The sequence below is a fragment of the Protomyctophum bolini genome, assembly GCF_963924005.1.
Source record: "Protomyctophum bolini genome assembly, chromosome: 7".
NCBI lineage: Eukaryota > Metazoa > Chordata > Actinopteri > Myctophiformes > Myctophidae > Protomyctophum > Protomyctophum bolini.
In genome coordinates this window covers 24,987,519-25,015,035 of record NC_137868.1, presented here as the reverse complement: position 1 = coordinate 25,015,035, position 27,517 = coordinate 24,987,519, and the positions used below count along the sequence as shown (strand labels likewise).

General features: G+C 43.3%; 1 protein-coding gene across 1 annotated transcript in view; it reads left to right on the top strand.

Annotated features, from left to right (window-relative positions):
* Nucleotides 1–6,013: 6,013 nt before the first annotated feature.
* LOC308318631 (neural-cadherin) overlaps nucleotides 6,014–27,517 on the top strand; it is a gene marked incomplete at both ends in the record, with an annotated part of 165,392 nt that continues 143,888 nt past the window's right edge. The window contains one exon of the mRNA XM_080768256.1: nucleotides 6,014–6,959. Coding sequence (XP_080624382.1) covers nucleotides 6,014–6,959 — 946 coding nt within the window. The remainder of the gene's footprint in view (nucleotides 6,960–27,517) is intronic.

Sequence of the window (27,517 nt, the reverse complement as noted above, 5' to 3'; positions counted from 1 at the left end):
TGACATGATGCACTTTGCATATTAAAGCCTTTCATCTTTCATCCAATTCTACATGAATTTCTATCAACATCAGAGCCAATTTGCATACATACACATTTATTTACACGCACACTTCATTGACTAATAAGATTTCTTAGATTTGGCTTAATTAAAATCACTACCATGTGGGGAAATTATAGACTACAATGTGGCTTAATGAAAATAAAGCTGGTGTGGTAGTTGTCAAGGTGCATACAACAGGGCTATATTTGTCTTCCTTTTGGCAATGGTTCGTGACATTATACAGTGTGTGAAACTGAACTGCATCAAGGCATGTAGGCCTATATAATAACACCATTGGTTATGCCTAAAGAAAAAAATATATTTAACATGACTATCAACACATTAACAGCACGAATAATAATAATAATAATGTTCATAGGCCTATGCCCTGGGGCAGATAGAACATTGATTTCATTCCACTTTAGAAAAACCCAATCATGATTAGCCTATAATTCTCTAATTAATCTTGATTCATTTATGAATTATGGTAATCATAATAAAATGTAAAGGTAGTGGAACTTCAGTCAAACAAAAGTGTGACTCCTTACCCTCATTCACAACTGCTCTAAAGAGCACCTATGTGTCTGCATGCAATTTGTAACTGGCCCCTGTAAAAAGTCTAAGCTTATCACCGGAAATGTATTTCTTTCTTTCTTTAATTTTTTATACATCTATTACTGACTTGAACTGTTCTTTGTTTTTGACTGCCCTGAAAGGCTCTCTTTCATGATTATTCTCGAGGTTTCTTCTTCCTTTTTCCTCAGGTTTTTTTTGTTGAAGTTTTACCACCTCACCTGGTGTTACCTCCTCCATATAGGCATGGAGAACATACTGGGGAATAACAGGGGAATATGTTGGTTAAACTAGGGTTGAATATTTAACACTGAAATGTAGTGTACGGGGGAAAATTGGCCTATAATGTGTTTTGTGTAGTTGGGCCATATGGTCATCAATTTTCTGTTGACAAATGACAAGGTTTGATCACAAGGGGAGCTGTGGGGAAATGTGTGTGAGCAATATTTCCAGGAAGCTATAAAAGAACAGGAAATGAGGCGCCAAGCCTGGGTTCCATTTTGGGCAGTAAGAAGAGGGTTTGGTGTGGTTATGTTTCTTTGCCAAACACTCTTTTAAAGGCCAATACTATACGCCAATTCAGAAGTGAACGCAAAAAATGCCTGTCTGACCGAAGAACTTTGCTGAGGAAAGGAAAGAAAGTTTGGTAGGGCAGCTTCTGAGGTGTTGAGCTCTGACAAACAATCAGAGCTTCTATAAGAAAGGACCCAGCAGATGACTCCGGACTTAAAGGTCGGGTGAGCAGCATACTTATTTTTGCCGGTAAGCAATGCATTGCCTTTTTGTTTTCTAACTTTTTTCAGACTACCTAATTGACTAAAAGAGGATCTATAACGTTTGGATTACTTTGGATACTTGGATTACTTTTTTTTTTTACTGTTGGAATACTTTGTCTCCACTGGATGATCAAATCTTCTGGTCCTGAGTCTGACCTTAACGCACACACATGCAGAGATCAGGATTGGAGCCACCTGCTGGCAAACAGAGGAGGTGCAACTAGGAACATGGTGAGCAATATCAAACTAAAGTTCACTATTTTTCATCTTCATAGACTATACTAGTGGTGTTTTGTTTGTTTGTTTCTTTTTTCTGAGCATGTATGCTGTGTAGCAGCACCACTGGTTGGGCCCTGAATGCCTTCTTCAATGGTATCTCAAGGGCAGACTTTGACTCATTTATTTACCTTGGAGAGATCTATAGAAATAATAACTGTCAGAGATAAAACCACTCACTCTTTCTATCTCTGTCGCTCATTGATCTCGTTCTCCTACTTATTTTCTCTGTATCTAGCCATGGTCCATTGAATTTTGCTTTTAACATTTTCTATACTGTATTGTATTGAAGCTTTAGACTACAGATTAAGTCTTGTGTCTGTAGGTTTCAGTGAGGAATGGGTGAATTACAGCTGTTTTGGGGTTTGTGTGTGTGTGCGCGCGTGTTCACACAGCACACATGTTTGTCACGCTGTGTGCTCATGTCTCGGGGGGTTGGGACGCGCAGTGACGGGGGACGAAATATGCTTTCTAGAGCCCAGCAGCAGCACATGCTAGCGGTGTCAGTGAGCATACCAACACCTAGTCACGAATCAAACACATGAAAAGGGCAAACAAGAGGACCCCTGCCATCCTCTCTCTCTGTCTTCTCTCACCTTCACTCACGCGCACACACACACACACACACACACACACACACACACACACACACACACACACACACACACACACACACACACACACACACACACACACACACACACACACACACACACACACACACACACACACACAATATGCATGGAGATTTATAGGCATGCTTTCAATGACTGAATAATTTCCCTGTCCCAGAGGGTGGTGTGTGTGTACAAACGGTAAAGTATTGAAAAGACGGTCAGAAGTGGTTCGTGGGATATGTCAAATGGAACACCATGTACAGAAGTCCATTTCAGCATACATGACAAAAGAAAGAGAAATGGAGAGGGAGAAAGCTGAATGATGAGTGAAAGAAAAGGTGAAGGAGATGTCAATGAGACAAGCCCAGGGATGGAGGCACTAGGGAGGGGAATGTGTGTGTGTGTGTGTGTGTGTGTGTGTGTGTGTGTGTGTGTGAGTGAGAGACGGATAAAGAGAGGAAGAGAGAAAAACAAAGAAAGACAGAGAGCAATGGAGAAAAAAGGAGATTCTGAGCGGAGAGAAGCACACTTGTCAACACCCTTGACCTTAGCCAGCCAGACTCGAGGCTTACCTTGATTGCCTTATTTCCCACTCTTTTTCTCCGCTGTCACTTTTCTCCCCCATTTCTCCACAGCAGAGACAGAGAGAGAGAGAGACAGGCGTGCCAAAATGTGATGAAAGACTGGTGTGAGTGGCCATGACACGACATTTGACACCGCCAACTCCAGACCCATTCCCATGTCACACACACATGCTCCCTCTCGGGGTAAATTGCTGTAATTTGTGTGAGTTTCTTTGAAAGACAGCTGAAGCAGGCAGGGAGTTCCCTCATGTATTTTTCTTTTTAAGTGTAGGGGGGGGGGGGGGGGAGACCATTTTCTGACTGCTATTTTTTAATGCCTAACCTATTATCCATTAACTATCGTAAAAACGAGTGATTGCCCCCCCACCCACCCCCATCTCTTTTCAGGTGGGTGCTGCAGCGCATGTGAAGGTGAACTCCATATTCAGTTTGGTGTCTGTTTCGTTTACCTTGAGGGACAGGTATAATGCTTTGACTTGAATGATAATCTTCTTTTTAACATTGTTTCGCAATGTTGAAAAAATTTGACACTTTTTTTGTTAGTCATATTCTCCAAATGAGAACAACACCCCTACAGTAAAAAACAAAACAAAAACAGTGTCCCATGTTGTTAATTGCGACCGAAGGTCCATGTATGGTGCCTGTGTGTTGGTCTGGTGACATCATGTGACATCATCAGGGATGGAGATGTGGAGACCCTGATTTCATAGTAAACGCGACCTGCTGTCGCAGTTAAGCCCATATATGGAGATCCCTGATGTCATCAATATTGACCTCAACCCCAAAAAACTTGTTCTGACATTCCATTATGTTGATCCTTCCCATCCATCCTTCCTCTTCGATGTCTCACTTTTGACTTATACCTGTCCATTCAAATTTCAAATTAGACAGGCCTGTGGCCTGCCCCAAAATGATTAGTGCAGCCACACCCGGCAGCCAGCGATAAATAGAGTTTTCAACAGGCCCACCTGTCCATTCAAACTCTAGACGGGCCTGCCCCAAAGTGATTAGTGCAACCGCGCCCGGCAGCCGGCGAAAACTAGAGTTCTCAACAGGCCCGAAAATTAAGGCCCGGCCCTACCTGGGCCATCACCAAACCCTGTACACTCAAGACTCAAGAGAATGTCCCTTAGATATCCATATACTGTATGGAGCTCACCTGTTCTGATATTCTATATGTTGATCTGACCTCATCAAACCCTGTAGGCCTATACACTCAGGGCTGGACTGGGACAAAAATTCACGCACCGCATTGTTAACAATTTCCAATGCGCCATTCAGGAGAAGGGACATCAGCTGTGCTGTTCACTTATAAGTCAGAGGATACTGAGGAAACATAAGTCGATGTATAGAGGCGTTATCCTATATGTTGCTGTTTTGTAATGGAGCCTTGTTCTTTTCCTGATGCTTTTCATCCAAAATAATTATTACAAATAAATAATAATAATATTATTGGCACCGCCCATGTTGTTGTTTTCGATGAATCTAACTAGTTAAAATTGAGTTTGAAGTTACAATGGGTTTGTATATTAGGAAGGGGGTGGATCAGACCTGGACTACGCGGACGACATCAGCCTGCTCACTGACCATGTGGAACAAGCTGTGCCAAGGTTGGCCTATGTTATAAGTTATCACATCCCATCAGAGCATCCACCTCTGACAACAACAAGGACTTGGGTACCTGGGCTCATGGGTCAACTCAACCGAGCAAGACCTGGAAGTAAGGAAGGCACGGCCAGTTCCATACACTGGCATGGCCAGTGTATGGAACTCCAACTCCCCCGTCAAACCAAATTCAGCTTCTTCTACGGAGCGGTAGAGTTTGTTCTCCAATACGGCAGTGAATGCTGGGCCCTGAAGCCAACCCTGCAGAAGTCTCTCGATGGGTGCTACACCAGAATGCTGCATTCTGGAGGTACAGTACATTGCATTTAAAAAGAACTGTCATAAAATTAAATAGGAAATTGATTCATTCTTGAATATGTGGGGGGGGAAAAACAAAGAACACCAAGGAGGAAGTGCATACTCCTCTAAAATCATTCTATCAAAAGTATGGTAGCCTACAGGTGTGCAATTACAAAGCATGGAAATACTATACATAGTTGCAGGCAGCCATAGTGAGCCATTGCTGAGTGTACAGAGGCTGTATCATAATCCGAAGGTTACCAGTTCGGCCCTTGACTCGCTCATCTACATGTTGAAGTGTCCCTGAGAAAGACATTCAACCTCAACAGCCCCCTATTGAGCCTTCATCTGAGCAAGCAATCTGTGGGGGTGAATGCACATTATTTCCCCCCTTAATGAGATGATACAATATTCTTTTGAAGGGTGGGTATCAGTGCATCGGACCATGAGATCTTAAGCAAGATCAAATATTTTTAATATGATATTTGATATAAATTATCATACAAATAATAGGAAGTAGGCTAAATGTGAAAATATTCTCCTAGAAAAAGGCCTCAAATTGTTGCAGTGGGCAACAGCATATGCAAAAGTCATAACTCAAAGCAAATCTGAGGTCTGTAAAGTTGTCCACCATACCACCTTGGCTCAGAATGCAGATGCTGATGCTCCTTGGTCTGAGTCCAAAGAAAAATGAAGCAACTGCTGCGTATCCTTGAGACTCTCTTTGAAACAAAACTCACTCCTTTATAGAACACTTTTAAATTGTGGAGCAGAATACCAATCTCTCTCCCTCCCTCCCCTTCTCTCTCTCTCTCTCTCTCTGTCTCGTAACGGTCAATGTCCCTGCAGAGTTGAAACAAACTGCCTGTGGGCGTGCCACAGAGGCGCAGACCTGTCGGTCCTTACTGTTCTGGCATCTGATTGGCTGTCCTCCGCAGGGGGGGGGGGGCTGTTGGTAGTACCAGTGCCATTGAGTTACGCTCTGGGTAGTACCACATGGAGCACTTACTAGCACTCACTGTCTGTGTAGAGCACATCCTCCTCAGTCCGCACAACTGATGCTGCACTGGATGCCAACTTCATACTTTGAATAAAACAGTCCTTTATAAAGACTTTTAATGTATTTAGGCCTATTTAGAGACTATCTATTTCTCTTTGCCATTCAGCACTTGTCAATTTTGTGCGCTGGTGAACTTTCTTCTGGTTCCGGAGAGATTTGGAGATCTGATTTGATGGAAACATGACGCAAAATGCTACCGGACGGCGTTCCCGAAACACCTTGGTGCTTGTCGCAGTGGTGTTATTTTCAGTGGCGCGTGGGAAACTTCCCGTGTATTACGGACAAATTGCGGAGAATTCCCCGGCGGGGACTTTGGTGGACGGGGTGGCTCTGTCGGTCGGAGGCGACTGTCATGGAATGAAACTTGACGCTGGTTTGGAAGGAAATTATGCCTCGGACTTTGACTTGGTTTACCACCGAGGGAGACGACATCTAGTTTTGAAATCAGTCAAAACTTTGGACCGAGAGTTCATCGCGGAATATAGGTTCGCGGCTGTGCTGCCGGGGTGTTTGAAGAGTGCAGTGACGATTCAAGTCGAGGTGACGGATAAAAACGACAATAGACCCCGATTCACCGACGGGAACAAAACGATAGAGGTTGATGATTTGACACTCGTCGGTTCCGAACTGGCCCGTTTCCATGCCAAGGACGCGGACGCCGAGATGAACGGACGGATCACTTATTACGCGTCACCAAAATCTCATTTTATCCACGTGGTTCCCCAAACCGGACAGGTGCGACTGATGCGCTCTCTAATGGGGATCTCCGGCTTCACGGCGCACGTGTACGCTAAAGACAACGGACATGATGTGGAGCTCGTCGGTGAGCCGGTGGCGCTGCGCTGCGATGTGCGGACGGCTGCCTTGTCGGTGCCAAAGGTGCGCAGGAGGCCCCGCCGGGCCGTGTCCGAGGAGCTGCTGTACACGGTGACCGTCTCAGATGATGTCAAAGTCGGGGACTTGATTTTCACAGTTCCAGACCAGAAGTTTGACAAGAAGTGGTTTGAGGTCATGTCCGAGGCCGAGTCGCCGCCGGTCCAGATAGAGCGCGACTCGGGTCGTGTGTACCTGGCGCACACGCTCCAGTCCCCCGCAGAGGTCCTAGTCAAAATACAGAACCTGCCCGGTAAGTCCCGAGAGACTGTCATGTAGCTGTGCGTAAAGATACCGGTAGACCGTCTACCCAAATGTAATGTGTATTTGCACTGTAAATCTGTGAATTTAACTTCCGGGTTCCGATTTAATCTTCTGACCATGGGTGCATGGTTGAAAATTACTTAGCCTGTATTTGAAAGTCCAAATATATATATACCTCAAGTAGGCTAATTATTTTCACTGCCTTGTTCATAGTGTAAAATAATAATGATAATAATAATAAAATACAACTGCCAATATTCCAAAGAGCTTACGACACACACGATAGCCTATACGCTCTTTATAATTATTGTTTTAATATTTATTAAAAACCAGTCCAGATTCTGTGCTGTAGGAAGGTGAAATTGTTAATGATTTTGCACCCTGGTTGACTCGGTTGCCGTCGGAATGTTCCGGACGGTGGCAGACTTGGAACAAGTGTGGTATTCATTGAGTACTGGTGTGCATTTCTGATCCCTGGGCACTGAGCACGGGTTACTTTACATTATAGTCTGTTCGTCTAATCGTCACTCACTGGCTAAATATCGGGTCTTTATTTGTCCCTGGTGTTAATCTTCACAGATTTGTTATTTGCTTCAATTGCTTGTGTAAATGATGTGCCAGCCCAGTTCTCACTCGTTCTGACGTGAGACACAGCACACAGGTTACACATCACTGGCACTCCATGTTAACAACTTAAACCCCAGCATCCATATTCTGGGGAAACTTAAACAGAAAATAGCAGATCTACAAGCTCACAATGAGATCCGCTATTTTCAGCAAAGATATTAAATGTAGAGGAAAAAATAGATACATCACTATAGAGCCCCAAATGTCTGGTTAATGTGTTATTTGTTGTCATGAGGTTGTTAACTGGTTAAACAAGGATCAGCATATGCATGGGGACCTTTTTGTGTGACGTGATATGCCTGCCTTTAGTCTGGCCACAGACATTCAAGGTCAATAACTTCAACTGGGTTACTTCACAAGTATGAATCAAAGACAATAAGTGATCATAATGGTGGTGGCAATGATGTTGATGGTGCTGATCATGATTGGTGTGTGTGTGTGTGTGTGTGTGTGTGTGTGTGTGTGTGTGTGTGTGTGTGTGTGTGTGTGCGTGCATGCATGTATATAGATAGATAGATAGATAGATGTAGCCTATTGTATTGTTTAATTTGCCTTTCCCTCCCCTGGCCCCCACGCTTTACATGTGTGGGACATGTAAAGCGTTTTTGAGTAGTATATGAAAAGCACTATATAAGTCCCAGGTATTATTATTATTAGCCTATTAATATCTTATTATGCAGTTAACAGTTTTACATTCAGCAGCCACGATGCAGTGAATTCTGAATATGAATGGAGCAGGACTGAGCTAATTTCACCATGACTAAATGAAAGGTTGCCCAGATGCAGTATATGTGATTGCCACCTAAAGTAAATGTTTGGGTAAGCACCTACATTTCTACATCTGTTTAAGGATAAGGTTACTAGTGTACCAGTGTTCTGATTGGATCTGGATAATCAGTTCATCCAAACCTAAAATATGCTGTTTATTTGAAGTAATTAGTTGTATTTATTCACCTGGACCGTCCTGGCCAGGGCACATGTGGCACTGAACGTCTAAACAACCAAACTTCAAAGGGTATAGTGTTTGTTTGTCTAAGGGACTTTGGAGTTCTAGTTTGGTCAGGTTTTGCTGATCTGGCTAATGTGAACACAGGAGGAGAATTCTCTCGGTTAATTGGATCGACACGCCTGTGAGAGTATGGTCTAAACTCCCTGCTGATTAAGTCTGTATATCTTTCGTCGCTGGAGATGTAATTCTGTCTGCCCTCATACAGGGGGTGGAATGAATGAGTCCTAAAAAGTTGCAGTCATGTTCAATTAAAGCATAACACATGTCTGTGGCTGTGAACTGGGTCAGCCCGTTGCCTTAATCATTTAGATTGTCTCTGGCATTCTGTGAGCTCTCGAAGGCAGAAAGTCTGCGATTAATTCATTACATTTTTTTTCCCCTCCCTTAATCCCTGCAGAGAGGATGGTGTCGTCTCTCACGTCATTGTAGTCATCAGTTCAAATTTAGTTGAAACGTAAGAATAGTTCATATTGATCCCATCCTGATGCTGTGCTTAGATACATTACTTTTTTTCATTTTAGTCTCCAGGAATGACACATGAACATGGTTGTGTTTGTCATGTGTGTGTTTTGTAATTGACCAAGAGCTGGTGTTTACCGTATGTGGATTTGGCCAAGTGCAACAGTGCAGTAAAATGACAGCTTAGTCAACTGAGAAGCATGGGATATAGTGTCTGACATTTAGCCATCTGCCAGTGTCTCATAAGGAGGGGGGGGGGTATGTGGGGCAGACACATCTCGGATATGAATGACGGTGAAAGTGGACGATATTGTCCCGAGTTAATAGGTAATATGTTGTGTTGTATTGTGCTCTTCTCTCCGACCTATGGGTATAAGGTAGAGAGTCAATGCCAGTGTCTGCTGGGACACAATTACCACAGAAAGTGTTGTCTTGCCAGTGCGCCACTGTGCCACATGCTGCCTGAGTGTGCATATGAAAAGGCATTGGTTTTGTCTTCCGAAGGACTTTCAGTTAGCTAAAAGAGGCCTCTTGAAGAGTGCGTATGGAGGGCATCTGGAGTGCTGTTGTTGATGGGGGGGGGGGGGGTATAAAAACCTTTGCATCCATGTGGACATTCGTGTGTGTGTGTGTGTGTGTGCACGTGTGTGTGTGCTTGCGTGTGTACACACACCTCACCCCTACGCTTACACCGACTGACACGTACTAAAGCCTCCCTCCCTCTGTATATGCTGTATATCTCTCTCTCTCTCTCTCTCTCTCTGTTGTGTATTTTGGCAGGCCATCCATCACTCCAGGTGCCAGCTACTCTACTGAGTATATTCTATCCTTGAAACTGCAAATACACACATATACAGACACATACATGTTCATGCACGCACACTCACACGTATTCATCACATGTGCGTTCTCCGTTGTGCAGGCACACACACCCAGGCATGCACACACACACACTCACACACACACACACACACACACACACACACACACACACACACACCAGACATCTGTCCACTTACACACTGCTGTCCTCTGTTTCTCCCTTTCCCCTGCCCCTCTACCCTCCCCCTCCCCAGCACGCACACCTCCACTCCACTCAAGTCTGACATGCGCAAATCACTCGTTCTTCCCAACATGCGTTGGTCCGACATGCGCTGCGTTGTGCTTGCGGTTAGGGTTTGGGATATAGGGTGTTGCCGTGTCTGACTAATGACTGTTGGAACTTATGTCTGCACCCATAAGGCTAGGCCTTTTTAAAAACTTTTAAAAATCTAATTTAGTAACAACATTTCATGTTCTAACAACAGAATGTCACTGTGAGTGTCTGCACAAGTGCACATGCCTTGCACCTACAATAATTTACCCTTCTAATTAGTGTTGCAGGTTGTCTGTTTGGAAAACATTTTAAAATAGTTCAAATAGCTATCAAATAGCAAATAGCAAATCGGCTAGTTGAACTATTTTAAAATGTTTTTCAAGATAGTAAAATATGTCAAAGAAGTTTAGGGATAAAGGGTAAAGCACGCCCAAGATAGGGCCATGTGTGTCTGTGTTTGTTTGAAAATGTGTGTGTGGGGGGGGGGGGGGCTTATTATATACTAGAATTTCGCCGGCCTTCGGCCGGCGAATCCTAGTTACATTGCAGCGCAATATGGGAAGAAGGAAACTGCGGGAGTTGACAGAGTCCACTTCATGTTTCAGCTGTGTTTTTAAACTCAGTAGTGTGCCCTGCACATGTAGTAACGGATGGGTTATAAATTATTATAATAACAGAAAGTGTTTTTTATTTCTCATAAATACGCAAACATGGTGAAACAACTACAGTCACAGAGAGCAGTGCCAAGGTAGCTGCTGCCTGCTAACGATGCAAACAACAGCCTTGCCTGTCGTGTGTGTGTGTGTGTGTGTGGGGGGGGGGGGATAGCACTAATTTTCGACATTTTACTGTGTCATAAATATTTACATCTGTAGCCTTTATTGTGATTACATTTGACCGTACATTTGACTCTTGTGTTATATTCTTGTGAAATATTCAGTAAAGTATTGTGGTGAAATATTCACCCCAAGTTGATAAGATATGCAGAGAATATAATACCAAGAACCCCCAGTTTGAAATGCATTAGGCCACAGACCCCCATTTGATACCATTTGCTCTCTGGGAAAATCAGGGTCCATTTGGTTCCATTTGTATGCTCTTGGAGTATGATGACTGTGCTAACAGTATTATGATAAAATATGTCTCAGTTTGAAGATTCAAAAAAACATATTTCATATGTGTGAGCTTGTAAAGTAGAACGTTCAACCTAGAGACAGTGTTGCCAAGTCTGATCATTATAAGCTACTTTGGACTTGTTTATCTATTGCAAATGTAACACTGAAACAGCGTCCACGTTCGGTTTAATAACTCCCGACCTGTTTTATCAAAAAAATAACTTGAAGTGGTTTATGGTAGCTGACATGTGTAGGTCCGTTGGCTGAAAATATCACATGTGTAGCTAAACGGATCTCTGAGTTAAAAAATTAAATGTGCAAAATGTTACATCCTTGGCGGCTCTCCCCTATTAGTTTACTCACAGCACAGCACCGTCACTCCTGTCAGTTATTTCGTCCTAATAACTTGAAGTGGTTTATGGTAGCTGACATGTGTAGGTCCGTTGCCTGAAAATATTACATGTGTAGCTAAACGGATCTCTGAGTAAAAAAATGAAACGTGCAAAATATGTTCTAAATTTGTATTGTATTGTGTAGTGTATTCTAAAATTAGTTTAGGGTTGTATAACATGGTACAACTCAATCAATCAAACGTTTGTTTAATCAATGTATTGCCCCATTGAAGAAAAATAAATGGCCCAACTGGTACACCCGATACTATTTAATATTTCCCTTATGTTTGATACATTTTCTTGTCACATCCATGGTATGAAAACAATGCTAAGGAGTTGCTTCAATGAAATATAATTGCTTTAAGCTGAAAACGATATGTTTAATGATGTTTTGTAGCGTTGTTACATTTATCATGCATGCCGTTACAATTAATCCGATATGCGCAGCAAATGTAACACTGAAACAGCGTCCACGTTCGGTTTAATAACTCCCGACCTGTTGTGTGTAAGTCGCGTGGTTAAAAGGCCGTGTGTTTCTGTGGTAAGCAACGAATGTTAGGTCTGCGCACACTGTACGTTGCTATGGCAAGTGGCTGCCTGTCATCAAATGGTGCTAACGTTAGCATGTGTGCTATCAGGCAAAAGCTGAGAGATGTGAAACTACTACTGGGGAAAATGTCATACAAAACGCAACACCTAAATTTGGAATGTTATTGTGACCTATTGAGCACAAACAGACCATCATGATTTGCTTGCTGGACCTATAATTAATTTATTTGCATTAAATGTCCACTCTCCCATGCACACTGTACGTTGCTACGGCAAGTGGCAGCCTGTCATCAAATGCTGCTAACGTTAGCATGTGTGCTATCAGGCAAAAGCTGAGATAGATATGAAACTACTACTGGGGAAAATGTCATTCAAAACACAACACCTAATTTCGGAATGTTATTGTGACCTATTGAGCACAAACAGACCATCATGATTTGCTTGCTGGACCTATAATTAATTTATTTGCATTAAATGTCCACTCGCCCATCAAAAAGATGCGACAGAGTGTGAGCTCGACGGACAGAACAGAGCTGGTGACGTAAGAGGCAGGGTGTTGCCAGGTTAGCGAAATCTAAGCGAGTTGTAGTGTGTGTAATTGCATTGGTCCAAAGCAAACGTCAATTGAAGTAAAATAAAAGGTTTTTAATTTTCAGGTCATGTACGCTTTTCATGAGACAGAAATAAATGTGAAATGCAATGTATAGGCTATTGTAAAATGCCAGGGTGATATAATACCCAGTCCTGTGTGATTGTAAGCGAGTTGCAATGTATGTAAGTGGCGTGGTTTTTTCTGGGCGTGTTGGGCTTGTTTGTGTCCCTGTGTGGCAAACAGCAGTTTCTTGGGGAGCCGGGACTGTGTGTGTGTGTGTGTGTATATATACACTCCGTCGGTAATTCCCTGTAGGCTATACCCACATATTGGTAGGCTATCTCAATATTGGCGTGACGCATTTCACGTGAATAATGTTGTGTGCGCGCGTGCGGAGAAATGGAGTTATTTAATGAGTCGCATGTTGGTGTGTGTGTGTGTGTGTGTGTGTGTGTGTGTGCACGTCAGGCGTGCGTGTGCGTGCAGGCGTATGTATACATGTGTACTGGGTCTGGGCAGTTGGCTGTCTGGCGAAAATAGGCAAAGTGCTCGGTGTAATGGGGATATTTCGGCCCAATCCAATGAATGGCAAAGAACAATGTTGATGTAACTAAGGGAATCGTCGAGTCATTTATTTTGTAAATAAAGAGATTTAGATGGAAGAAGCAAAATAGCGATCGTATAATCTGTCCTCTTCCTTCTTTCTCTCATCAATGTCCTGCGCGAGATCAGATTCTGTGGTGCGCGAGATGTGTTTCTCTGTGGGGGCGGGCCTGGGAAGAGAGGGAAGCCTGGCTCCAGGTTGCCAGGTTAGCGAATTGTAAGCGAGTTGTAGTGTGTGTAATTGCATTGGTCCAAAGCAAACGTCAATTGAAGTAAAATAAATGGTTGTTAATTTTCAGGTGATGTACGCTTTTCATGAGACAGAAATAAATGTGGAATGCAATGTATAGGCTATTGTAAAATCCCAGGGTGATATAAGACCCAATCCTGTGTGATTGTAAGCGAGTTGTAATGTATGTAAGTGGCGTGGTTGTTTTCTGGGCGTGTTGGGCTTGTTTGTGTCCCTGTGTTTGGCAACAGCATAGGCAGCATTGATTCCGTGTTGCGTGTAGGAAAGGCTCGGGGATGTGGGTGTTTGGGTGTTTGTCCCGAGAATGTGTGTATTAAAGAAATGCATTGGCGGCGTGAGTGTGGAAGTGAGGCATTATTAGTGCCAATGCCGAGATTATTCTTTGTGGGCTGGTGCTGAGTTTTGTCGAACGACGGTTTTTGAGGAGATAGGCCAGGACCACTGCGAAGGCCTACGAAGGGTAAGTGTGTGACGTCACTGGCGTGTGAGTGTGTGTGGGTGTAGTGTGTAAGATGGTGTTGTGGGTGTTGCAATAGCGACGTAGCGGTTGTGGCTTTGGGTTTTTTTCTTCTGTATGGGTACGACTTCTCACTTGTATAAATAGATATATAGAGAGAGAGAGACAGACAGACAGACAGTGTGCGTACACAGATGAGCATGTCTATCTAATGTGCATGTCTCAGTACTTGCGTCTTAATTCCTACAATTTAGGCTGGTCTCTGCTCTGTTACAGACTAGTGTAGTGTTGATATGTCAGTCCCATATGGGGCCAGTACTTTGTTTCATGCTGGTGTTGCACACTAAAAGTAGCAGCTTTGCTAGTTCTTTGGATCCCTGGCCCCCCTCATATTGTTTTTTTGTTTTTTTTGCACTATTGTTCTGTTTTTACGTTGGGTGCATAGACTGTAAAAAATATGGACAAAGCGTTCCGCGGGTCTAACGTGAACGTAAAATGAAGCCCGTCTCTATGTGTCAGTCCTTGCCATGGAGGCAGCCATCTTTCTATATCCGGGCCCAGGCCCAGCTGGCCCATTGGCTGGCCCAGACAACGAGGCGGGACTTCCCCCCTTCTTCTTCGTTGGTTTTTATTTTGACTCGAGTGGGTGGGGGATCCCGTTCATAGACTGTAACGGTAGCCACGCCCCTCAGAACATGCGCGACTTTATGGTAATTTATTTTATACATGGGACCATAATTTTCCAAAAAGAATATGGAAGCAAAAAGTATTCATGACCATGTTTATTAAGGTAACTATAATTTCGCCCCCCTTCGGGGGGCTCATCCTAGTTACGTTGCAGCGCAATATGGGAAGAAGGAAATTGCGGGAGTTGACAGACTCCACTTCATGTTTCAGCTGTGTTTTTAAACTCAGTAGTGTGCCCTGCACATGTAGTAACGGATGGGTTATAAATTATTATAATACTGTACTGCACTCCTTAGTAGGCAACTAATGTAGTGATAGATTAATTGAATGGGCCTGAATAGATAGATAGATAGATAGATAGATAGATAGATAGATTTCTTTATTTTTGTGTCATGCACCAAAGGCGCCCAGCCCACATGGGCTTACAGGACACACCATATCATTGCATTCAATATTGCATTGTGTACAATAAACAGATATGTTTTGTTGATATTCCCTTTTTTTTTTTACACAAACAAAACATTCTGCCTTATTTCCCACGCCCTGCATAAAAAGTCTGCCAAAGCAAAAGTACCTTTCCTAAAACAAAATTCCAGTTTTTCATAGTCCTCCAACCAGAAAAAGTCAGCACAGATGGTTGTCATTTTACAAAATAATACATGTCTTAATTCTTCATATAATGGGCAGTAAAACAAAAGATGATAGATTGAACAGGCAACTAATGTAGTGATAGATTAATTGAATGGGCCTGAATAGATCTGTGTAGGCTGCAACAATTGGCGTGCTTTGTGTAAATGGCCGTCGTGAGGTTCAAAGAGTAGGCTACTGTTCCTTTTTAGATGGACATTCCACAGCGCCAGCGCCATGGGGGAGGGAGGAGGGACACACACACTGGGGCCAGCGTGTAGGCATAGTCTACTGTAGTAAATATAGGCGACTAATAATGTGCATGGAATGGATAGTGCATGAGTGTGCAGGTTCAGCGCACACGCGCAATTGCGATGTATGGATAAATGAAATGATTAAGCACGCAACATTGAGAAGCATGCAACATGCTGTGTGATTACCTGTTTCGGTTCGCAACACACACACAGGGCGATGTATGGATAAATCAAACGAACGATTAAGCAAGCAACATTGAGAAGGATGCAACATGCTGTGTGGTTTACCTGTTTGGGTTTGTTTTGCGCGACTGGCTCGCAAATGTTTGGAGGCACGCGTGTATTGAGAATGTGCGGTGCTTTTTCTTCGTGGCATGATGTGTTTTTGGGGGGGGGGGGGGGGGTGATGGCAGAGTATATTCCAGTCCAGTTGGCGGTGGCAAGCATGAGTCGTTGTTGTTTGTGTCTTTGTTGTTGGTGGAGTGAGTAGCCTACAGTGCAGTCAGAGAGTAGTCACAGGTCACACACAGGAGTAGTGAAAGGGGGAGGGGACTTGGGATGGCAGTGTAGAGTAGGCACGACATTGAGGGGTAGAAACCATCCCGGTCGCGTGGTTCATCTAACGCGTGTGTCACTGTGAAGGACTGGCCCAATTAAGTGAACGTAGTTGGCGACACAGGAGCAGTGAAAGGGGGAGGGGCCTTCGGATGGCAGTGTAGAGTAGGCACGACATTGAGGGGTAGAAACCATCCCGGTCGCGTGGTTGATCTAACGCGTGTGTCACTGTGAAGGACTGGCCCCATTAAGTGAACGTAGTTGGCGTAGTAGACGCCAACATGACGATTTTGACGTAGGCTGTTGAAGTTGAGCAACAATAGCGTGTTTGACAAAAGTAATATTTAAACAGTAAATAAGACATTTTTGGCGAATGCAATGTAGTCTATATGTTTTCTGGGAGTGTGCAGATGTTATTTTGCATAGAGAGATGTGTGGTAAAGTGTGGTTCGGTCGGAGATAGAGCACGAAGAAACGGCCATGTGCTCATGTACCCCCTGTCTATTAGGGTAGCAGGATACAGTCTAGGTGAAGTTGGGCCCAAATACATGGACTTCTATGGGGCTATGGGTTTTTCTGGGTCCAGTGATAGCGCCACAACAGGCCATTATATGAACTTTCATTTCCTTAGTGGCTTCACAAAATATCTGTCTGACTGCCCCCCTGGTTGGGTGTTAAATGTTTTGGAGTGGACAACAATGGTAACAAGATGTATACAGATGACTGCAGCAGCCCAGACCCTGACATGCTATTCATCAAATACTCAGATGACACGGTTATTGTCGATACCACCAACACCAACAACCGCATCATTGGGGTAATGGACGGATTTGCTGAGTGGTGCAATAACAACTTCCTGGACCTAAACCCCAGCAAAACTAAGGAGCTGCTGGTGGACTTTAGGCAGGGCCCGCCCACTCCACCTCCGGCCCTAGAGATAAATGGCCAGGCAATAGAACGCGTGGAAGAGTACAAATACCTCGGCACCACCATCGACCATAAGCTCACATTCAAGACCAACGCAGAGAACATTCACTCCAAGTGTCAACAAAGGCTGTTCTTCCTCAGGAAGATAAGGAAGCTTCAGGTCCGACCATCGATCCTGCAGGCCTTCTACAAGTCTTTTGTAGAATCAATAATGACCTTCAACATCACATCATGGTTTGGTGTGATGCGTGCCATCAACCGGAACCCTCTCGACAGGGTGGTTAGGATCAGCGGCAAGACCATTGGTAGGGACCAGGAGTTACTCAGCAGCATCCATAAAAAACGGACAATAAAGAAGGCCTCTCAAATAGTTGAGGACAACACACACACCCTCCATAACCACTACGAACTAATGCCCTCAGGCCGGCGATAAAGAGCATCAAAACTCACTAAAAGGGGCTCAGCTAGCTTTGTACCCACCTCCATCAGACTCTTGAACGCCTAGGCTGAACCCCCCCCCCCGCCCCCCTCCTCGTTGGAATATCTAACAAACAACGCCCCCTCTCCATCTGATGGACTTTATAGTGAACGCATAGGTTGCATACAGTATATATTTAGATTTTTAATTATTAGTACTTTTAAGTAGTCTCTCTTAAAGTTGTTTTTATGGTCTTTTGTATAGTAACTGTGTATGTGTGTACTGTGATTTCTTGTTGTCTTTACCACTGCACAAAATAAGTTTACGAAAGGAAAAATAAAGTTCTTTGAAGTTGAAGTTGAAACAAGCTTCGGCTTTTCTGTGATTTGATCCACATTGGCGTTTTTATTATTGATGCCAATGAAATCTTTTCTATTGTAGCCTATTCTAGATCTCCAAAAATACGTGTCACACTTTGATCTTTTTTTAGCTTGTAGATCTGCTATTTGGCTGGCAACTAAGTATAAAAAGCAAGTGCCTTGCACATCTACAAAGTTGACAGGTGCGTAGGAGTAGACCAAGCGAGGGTCCGACACAATGAAAAAGAATAATTGGAGGATTGCCACACCCCCGGCTATTAATTTCAATGCAAGTTGCTCACTGACGTTTGAAGCACCTGGAAGTCTGCTGGAAGTACCCCAAATAAGGGAATCGTCTAAACATAGTAAGACAACAGATAGATAACGGATAGCCAATATATAGCGTTTTAGATTATAGAAGCATGTGCAGTAGCGTTTTAAAATGGAAGTGTTGCTATCCCAGCTTTGACCACCAGGCGACGGCCGCTTCACTGTTCTACCCTGGTTCTGGGGGCTTGCTGTGGACACAGAAAAACACTTGCATTATAGGGGTGGTGCATGATGGGGCACAGCAAAATCCTCAGTGTTATTTTAAGTCAATTAAATGTGGAGTGTGTGTGTGTGTGTGTGTGTGTGTGTGTGTGTGTGTGTGTGTGTGTGTGTGTGTGTGTGTGTGTGTGTGTGTGTGCGCGTGTGCGTGCGTGCGTGTGTGTGTGTGAGATTGTGTTCATGCTTGCATCACTTATGTGATGGTGTGTTTGTATACATTACTAATACGTTACGTTAATACACACTTCTGCATATTATGTAGTATGTGCATGCATGCCGTGCATGCGTGCATGCATAAGATGGATTTGTATGTCATGTTTTAGCCAAACCTTTACACAAATCTTTACAGACACACACACACACACACACACACACACACACACACACACACACTCATTTGCATATGCACACACACACACACACACACACACACACACACACACACACACACGTAGATAATGTTGGGGCCTTGGGCAAGGGGTGTTGTGTGATGGGTAGTTTGGAGGGTGAATGTGTCGTTAAATAATGTCACTTTCTCTCTGTTCATTTCTGCTTCTCTTTCTAGTCTCTTCTTCTCTCTTCTTCTTCTTCTCCTTTCGGTGGCTTTCTTTGAGTGTTTCTCCATCTAATATCTCTCTCTCTCTCTCTCTCTCTCTCTCTCTCTCTCTCTCCTCTCCTCTCCTCTCCTCTCCTCTGCCCTCTCTCTCTCCCTCCCTCTATCCCTGGTTGAACGTTATGCCAGTCCGGTCCTCTCCCTCACTGTCCTAATAGCTTATTGACACTTGATCAGCCATAACCGTAGGCATTTCATTCTCTAGTCTCCAACTAGGACAAGGTCATCCTGTACTTCTGCTGACACCCGGCCATCCAGGCCATATACTGCACAGTTTACATGTATGCAGAAGCGTATACAAGTCTTAGTTTGGTCCTAGAATGTTACAAATGTGACACCTTCTTCTTGTCAGAGAGAGAGATTTGGTAACATTGTAAAATGTATAGTATTGGAACATATCCACCTGAATGCAAATACAAATGTATTCAGTATGTCTCCCAACACACAATGTGCCTGTGTGTGTGTGTGTGTGTGTGTGTGTGTGTGTGTGTGTGTGTGTGTGTGTGTACGTGCACGGATGCATGCGTGCATGCATGCGCGACTGTGTGTGTACAGTGTATACCCTGGTTGTCCAGCTGTGACTTGTTCCATCCAGTAATCGATGTTCTGAATGTCCCCATTCCTCTCGCCCCAGGGGGCAGGCTATAGTTGGGGACTCACTCACTTCCATAGTGAGCATCTGGTAATGTGTGTGTGTGTGTGTGTGTGTGTGTGTGTGCATGTGCGTGTGCCACCCATTTGTAACTGAGAGTGTACACATGTAACCAAATCAACCCTTGTGGGTACATTTGGTTACATTCGTACACTCTCAGAGTGTACGAATGTAAGAGGGTCCACAATTGGCTACATACACTTCAGACTTAAATCAACACTGAGAATGTGTGTGAGTGTGTGTGTGTGCATATGAGACAAAGAGTAGAGGTGTGTGTTTATGTGTGTTTGTCGCTAACTAGCGTGAGTCAAACTCCTGTGAATAAGTCGAACATTGGTTTCGTAATCATGTTCATCCAGTGTGACAGCGAGGTCACGTTTGTGTTGCATGCCTGCATCAGTGTATGGTTCAATGTCCTGTTGATGTTTGATGTGTTCCATCATGTGTTAGAACTACACTGATTTAAATCCTATACTCTGATGTAGTAAAGGCACTTGTTTCTGATACAACATCAAGATCCATAACCCTTGGATCATTACTCAGTTAGTCTTTAAAGGAAACAGCCTACATAGTAATTCAACATGGTTTGAAAACAGATATTGGCGATATACCTAACTTATTGTTATTTCCATTTGAACTACCGAAACATAGTCAAGTTGATTTATAAATGCACCAAGTCTCTGTATGTGTGTACGTACGTCTGTAATCTACGTAACTCTGAAACCGCTTGCCCCAACGACTTCAAATCTGACACACGCGTTCCACACCACCACAGAGAGTTCAGCGCCCTGTGTCACGTCCGTCGGATAGCTGGTTGTCCAGAACTAGCACAAAGTCCTCTGCCCAGGTTCTGGACAGGGCCCAAATTAGCCAATTGATCACCCCTAGATCTCCATATATGGAGCTGGCCTGTTCTGACGTCACAATGATGTTCTGACATCTGCATAGATAAACGATATTTCGTGGCGTTTATCTCTGAATTGAAGCACACATGAGGTGATATGAGGTGAGGCCTGACATTATTAGCAGATCACTGTGTTTCATGCTATTGAAGTGCATGGAGCAACGGAAACAACGTCAGCTAATACATCACAAGGTCCGGTTTTTGTGGGTTTTTTCTAGTTTTTGCCTGACTTTAAATGTGTTTATGTTTTTCACACTTTTAGAGCATATACGTAGTCATCATATGGGCATTGGGCACACCTAACAAATAACAATAGATGCCAAAACAATGGGAAAATTCCAAATTGTGTGTATTTAATTTTTTTATATCAAAAGTCCATAAAATCCAATTTGTATTACTTCTTTTGAACAAAAACGTGCCACGTGATGACACAAGGATCAATGGAACTCATTTATTTAGTGAGAAGCTTCTTCTTAAGGACCCCTCTAGAATAACATGTCTTCATATAAAGACATATTCTAGCCAGATATGTTTCTTTTTTATTTACTTTTTGCAAAAACTTTATAGTGCCATACTTCTCCAGATAGTTTAATTATTATTATTTATTTTATTATTTGTATTGCTATAATTATATGGCTTGAGCTACTCTGCTACACCTCCATCAAGAATACCAGAAGGAAGCTAATCATGAACATCTGAATGCTCAGCTCTGAGAACAGCACATGTGCAGAAATTGCGTGCATGGAGATGGGAGAGCCAAAGAGAGCGTGAACCCTGGCTATCTCATCTGTCAGAGTCACTCGTCTTAACTCTCCAAGAGACTAGCTTATGCGTCAACACCCCAATCAGATGGTGACTGGTGGGCCTGGTAGCACGTGTACATTTTGTGAGTTATCTACTTTCAGCACTGATCACAGCTCAGTTTTAATCAGCAATGAACTCATTAGCGCTAAGGTGAGGTGAGGTGAGACAGCTGGTTCCAGGTCAGAGCCCCTGAGGACATTTCTCTGGGGTCATTCAGGGTGCATTGAGACAGAAGAGATGGAGAAAAAGGGAGGGGGGTCATAAGCAGATGCATACGGAAAGTTAGTATAGAGAGAGGGAGAACAGAGGGAAACAAAGTAGGAGAAAAGGATGGGCGGATTGAGTAAGAAAATCACACCCACGTGAAGTGAGGGGTGCTCTAATCATCGCACATCATCATCATCATCAAGAATGGTGGCCCCTTATTGGCCAAGGGTGGCCACGGACATACCCAGCCGATTTGCTCAGACACATATAACGTAAATTCTCCATTCATTGTCAATGGCATTTAATGTTTGTAAGGTTTAAGATAAAATACTTATGAAAGTACTAATTAAAGGTGGCAAGATAGGAGGGAGAGGGGGTGAAAGAGATGATGAAGAACAGGTAAGGCAGGCAAGTTAAATGGCTTTCAAATGTAGTACTGTAGGGATGGGTGGGTGGGTGGATGGATGGATGGATGGGGGGGTGGGTGAATGGATGGGTGGGTGGATGGGTGGGTGGGTGGGTAGGTAGATGGATGAATAGACGAATAAATAGATGGATGAATTGTGTGAAGTGGAGGCTCATTACCAACACCCAATGGGCCATACCCCAGGCACCATGACCTACATAGAGCAGCATAGAGCAGAGAAACACCTGGGCCTCTCTCTCACTCACACACACACACACACACACACACACACACACACACACACACACACACACACACAGGTAAATCACAGCTGGATACACATGTGTCCCACGAGCACATCCAACTGGGTACACTACACACCTGCTTTAGTGCTGTTGTCAAGAACACAAATAGCACACACACACAATTTAGATTTTGAGGGAGAAACTCAGGAAGCAAAGACACACGCACGCACGCACGCACGCACGCACGCACGCACACACACACACACACACACACAGACACACACACACACACACACACACACACACACACACACACACACACACGCACACACACGCACACTTGCATAACTAGGTAATCATTCAGGGCACAGTATGTATGATTGTGTGTCCTAAAGTTACCTGGTGTCAGCTAATCGATGGAGCAGAGATCCCTAAGAGGACAGTGTTCATGATTTAGCTGAGCTACAGGGGAATAATCACTCAGTAGAAACTACCTGCAGTGATCGAGTCCCCTAGAAAATATAGAAACATTTTGGCTGACACAAATTCACATGCACACACACACACACACACGCACGCACATACAGTACACACTGTGCACCGTTCTGTGCCGTCATTGATTTCACACGGCTTGCATAGTTGCATGCCACAAAAGAACCCCCGCCATCTCGGTTTGAAACAGAAACTTCAAAGGCTTGCTGTCTTCCGAACCAACTGCCATAGACAGAAAATGCCCGTTTAAAGATTTAAAGGCTTGCGGAAATCAATTAAGCAAATATAGAAACCCTTGCTTGCTGGTTACTTTGCTAGGCTGTGCACAGGCGTGCACGTGCAGTGTGAAAATCAACAAACAAATGGCCAGACACGTGACTGGATGGGTGCGGGGGAGTTGTCAGGTTGGATCAGGAGACTATGGAGGCCAGATCTAGACTGGGGGAGTGGGGGGGGTAGTGTCTGTAGTACAGTAATGAGCTCCCCATCAGCTAGAAGAGAGAGTATGTGTTTGCGTGTGTGAGCTTACACAGAGTGAATGAGATTTGTAGAGGTGTGTGTCTGAAATTGCTGTACATTGCTGTACATACATGTGTCTGACGGCATGTTTTCACAGGTCCAAAGTTTGGAGGACCTAAATATCAGTCATGGTGTTCTGATGTGTTTGTAAGGCTGCTTCCATCACAAATTGATAACCTGGTAAATGATTTGACACCCATGATTCAACATTCTTTGTACATATTTTAAAAATGCAGTTCGTCAAATAGCAAAGCTGGGTCAAGAGTGTTTTGGTCTTTGAAGTATTAGAGGATATGCAGCAAAACACACAGCATTAGAGGCTCAAGTGATCTCATGATTCTCATCACCCTCTGTCGGTCCAGATATAATGCAATTCATGCCAACTGTTCACTTGGCTTGTCATTGCTTGGACAACGTACAAACACATACTGTATACGCACAGACACAAACTGTGAAACGACAGATCTTAAGACCCCTCAGTAATTCTTTTTCTCCCTTCATCTGTGCTAATTAGTCAAAAACTGGAGTCGACATCAAAAGCGAACGCCGGGCGGGGGTGAGTGATTTCCCAGGGAGGGAGGGAGGGGAGACAGACAGTTCAGCAGCAACATATCACACAGACAGACACTACAGGTTTGATCTTCAGTTAGTTCTACTCAGGTCGACGTTTTGTGTGTGTGGCAGTGACTTACATTCTGAGTGCTAATTGAACACTGAAAGTGTACAAATGTAACACAATCTACAAATGGGTAAATTAATAGAGTGATAACTGTATGATGTTGTGATGTTTCTACAGCAGGGGTTCTCTACCTGGGGGAATGCAACCCATCGGGGGGGGGGGGGGGTCTCCAAATTATAAAAAAAATACATTTGTTTTTGCAACTGAATGGCTGGAAAATGGAAATTAAGAGTTTACATAGTACAGATAGTACATGCATAAACTTTCCTTAATGATATATGGTTTCAGTATTTATTTATGATGTATTTTCTCTATTATTAAGGTTATTGTAGCGGTTAATTTGCATTGGGGGTGGGGTTGGGGGCCAGAGACATGGCCAGACATTGGGGGTCGCGAGACACAGCCATAGCATTTCTACAATGACTTCATTAGTAGATCATGGTACCAGTATGGTTTCCATTCCCACTGGGGGTCATATCAGCCTTACTTAAAATAGATGCTTTCTCAAGTCACAGAAAGTCACACCTTGACCTCGTTTCAATACTAATATTATAAAATCTGTTAATATTAATTTCTCTAATATAGGAACAGCTGGAGAGGCATATCTTGTCCAGTTTCTGTCCTGTCCTGTGCTTTCTGTGCTTTCAAGGTTTCAGGCTGGGATTACATCACCTCTCCATCCATCAGCATCCCAATGGAAATACATGTAAATTATTCATGCTGTTGAATGAAATATTAAGCCGCTTCAAAAAACAAAAAATTAACACAGGCCTCCACAGTGATGTGATGTGCTTTCTATTTATTATTATTTATATTTGTGTGTGTGTGTGTGTGTGTGTGTGTGTGTGTGTGTGTGTGTGTGTGTGTGCGCGTGGCTGCGTGCATTTGTGTGAATAGGAGGGATTGTTCTTACGTATTTAGTTTTTGAATCAATACAGAGGTATGTTTGTTGACTGGATTGCTGTTTGTGTAGATTGCTACAACAGTCCGTCCAACACACACACACACACACACACACACACACACACACACACACACACACACACACGCACACACACACACACACACACACACACACACACACACACACACACACACACACACAAACATGCATCTGTTTGCCAAATACTAAAAGAAGAGAGTGAGAGAATATGTCTTGTCTTTGTAAAGTCACTGTTAGCAAAGCTATTTTAATGTTTGAATCTTTAATTCCTTAGGTGATTTTAGTTATTTAGATGCTGTACTGTAAACTGAAGAGTTGAAAAGTTGAAAAGTACTGTATTTTCCTAGCTGAAAATTACTCCCTGATGGCAATTCAGGGATCGAGTAACTCACGAATCCTCTTTCAGAGGAAAAAAAAGTGACCTGCCTTCTCTCTTTATGTCTGCGTTGGTGGTGGGAGGGAGGGGAGAAGAGGGGAGGGGGTGGCGTACCGGGCAGAGGGGATTGATGACTCCAATCAAAGGCTTTTTCATCTGCTGCCCGCACTCCTCTAATAATTGAAAAGCAGCCTTGTGGCTCCATTTGATGGCACTTTCACATTAGACACAGTTCTCCCATCATCTATAATTCACAGCTCAAATGATAATCCCTCATCTATTACCACCGCACCTTTTCTCTCTCCATCTCTCCCTCTCTTGTTCTTCACTCGCTCGTTCCACTTGTTCCCTCTACTGATGATTTGTGGGGGGGTGGGGGGGGGGGGCATATGGGAGAGGTGGATGATGTGTGCAGAAATTAAAGTACAATACAATGTAATACTCATAGGGAGACATAAGGGAGTGTTTGAAACTGTGAGCAGTAATTAAAATAAAATCAACAGAATCATTCAATCCTTGCCGCTACAAAATCTGGTGGCAAAGGAATAATATATTCCACCCAATTAGACCGAAACTTTATACATTTATCCTTCTGCAGTCTGAGAGAGAAAGTCATTATAAATAAATCAGTAAATATAATTTACTATATCTATCCATTCTTTTATGGTGGGGGCCTCAGGAAGCAACCAGTGTCGTGTAAATACTTTATTTCTTTATTTTGTTATGGCCAGAAGTGACTGTACTTTTGGAGGTGCACTCTAATGGCCCCTAAACCTGCAAATCCAACTTGGAGTTGATTGGATGTTGTCCAAGATTATCTTTGCATAGACAAACAGTAATATATGACAGTCTTGTATCAAGGCTATGATTAATGTATTTATAGTGTTATGTCTACAAAGTATTTTTCTTTGCGTAGTTATATGCACCCTTAATTGCGTAGCCTATATAGCGAGATATTAAGACTGAATGAAATATTTATATTACTACAGGTAGGTCTTCTGACCAAACAATTGGTTGAAATAGGCTCTCCACACCCGTGCTGAAATGAGCATGACAGCACACCTAGCCGTTAATAGAAGATTTGAGAATGGATAAATCACATTTAGAAATATTATCAGGTTTGGAATGGAATAAAAACAAAATTATTCAAAGAATAAATTACATTTTCCTCTGTTAATAGCTGAGCGTAGACCTGGGGCAGGTCTACGCTCAGTTATTATGGTGGTACTTGGAGAGCCAGATATTTTCTGTGGTCGTACCACTTCTCTAGACTGTAGAAGGCTGTCAGATATGTCAGATATGTTGTGTGGTCTAACCCTTTTCACGCATTGTAGATAGCTGCTCTGTTAAAATGAGTAGCTGAAACACTAATGGCCACCGAGAGAGACATGTAACTCTGCAAGGGAAGAATATAATGTACCCCAATGGAATTAAAATCACACACACACAAGACACACACACACACACACACACACACACACACACACACACACACACACACACATACACGCACACACACACACACACACACACACACACACACACACACACACACACACACACACACACACACACACACACACACACACACACACACACACACACACAGATACTGGTGTCGAAAAAAAGAAGCCTAGCCATCCAGTTCTTTAAGCCTCAGAGCAGGGAACTCACAGCACATAAACTGTCATTCAGCAAATGGATGTTTCACAGCTATGCTTATGGAGATAAGCAAATCCTACATGCACACAGACATGAACTGATGAACACACAGACATCTAAGCCACCCTCTCGCTCCATTTCTCTGTCAGTGACTCTGTCTGTCTCCACTGAAACCAAAAGGAAATGAGTAATATACTTTATTCATCTTTCACACTTCTGCATTTCAGCATTCACTTTGAGAAAAATATTTAAAAAAAAATAAAAAAGAGAGAGACAGAGCACGAAAGACAGACCAACAGATACAGTAGTTAAAGGGAAAGGGAAGAGAGAGAGGAGAGAGGGCATATGAAATTGCCTTGCTGTGTGTTATCAACATAGTGCTTTAGTTGAACACATATTTGCAGTGTGTAAAACCAAGCTTTTGAAGTGTTCGTCTGACTCTAGCTTAGTGGTGTGTGAGTGCGTGTGCATGTGTGTTGTGTGCTTTGAAGTCTGACTGTGGCCCTTTGACTGACTTTCT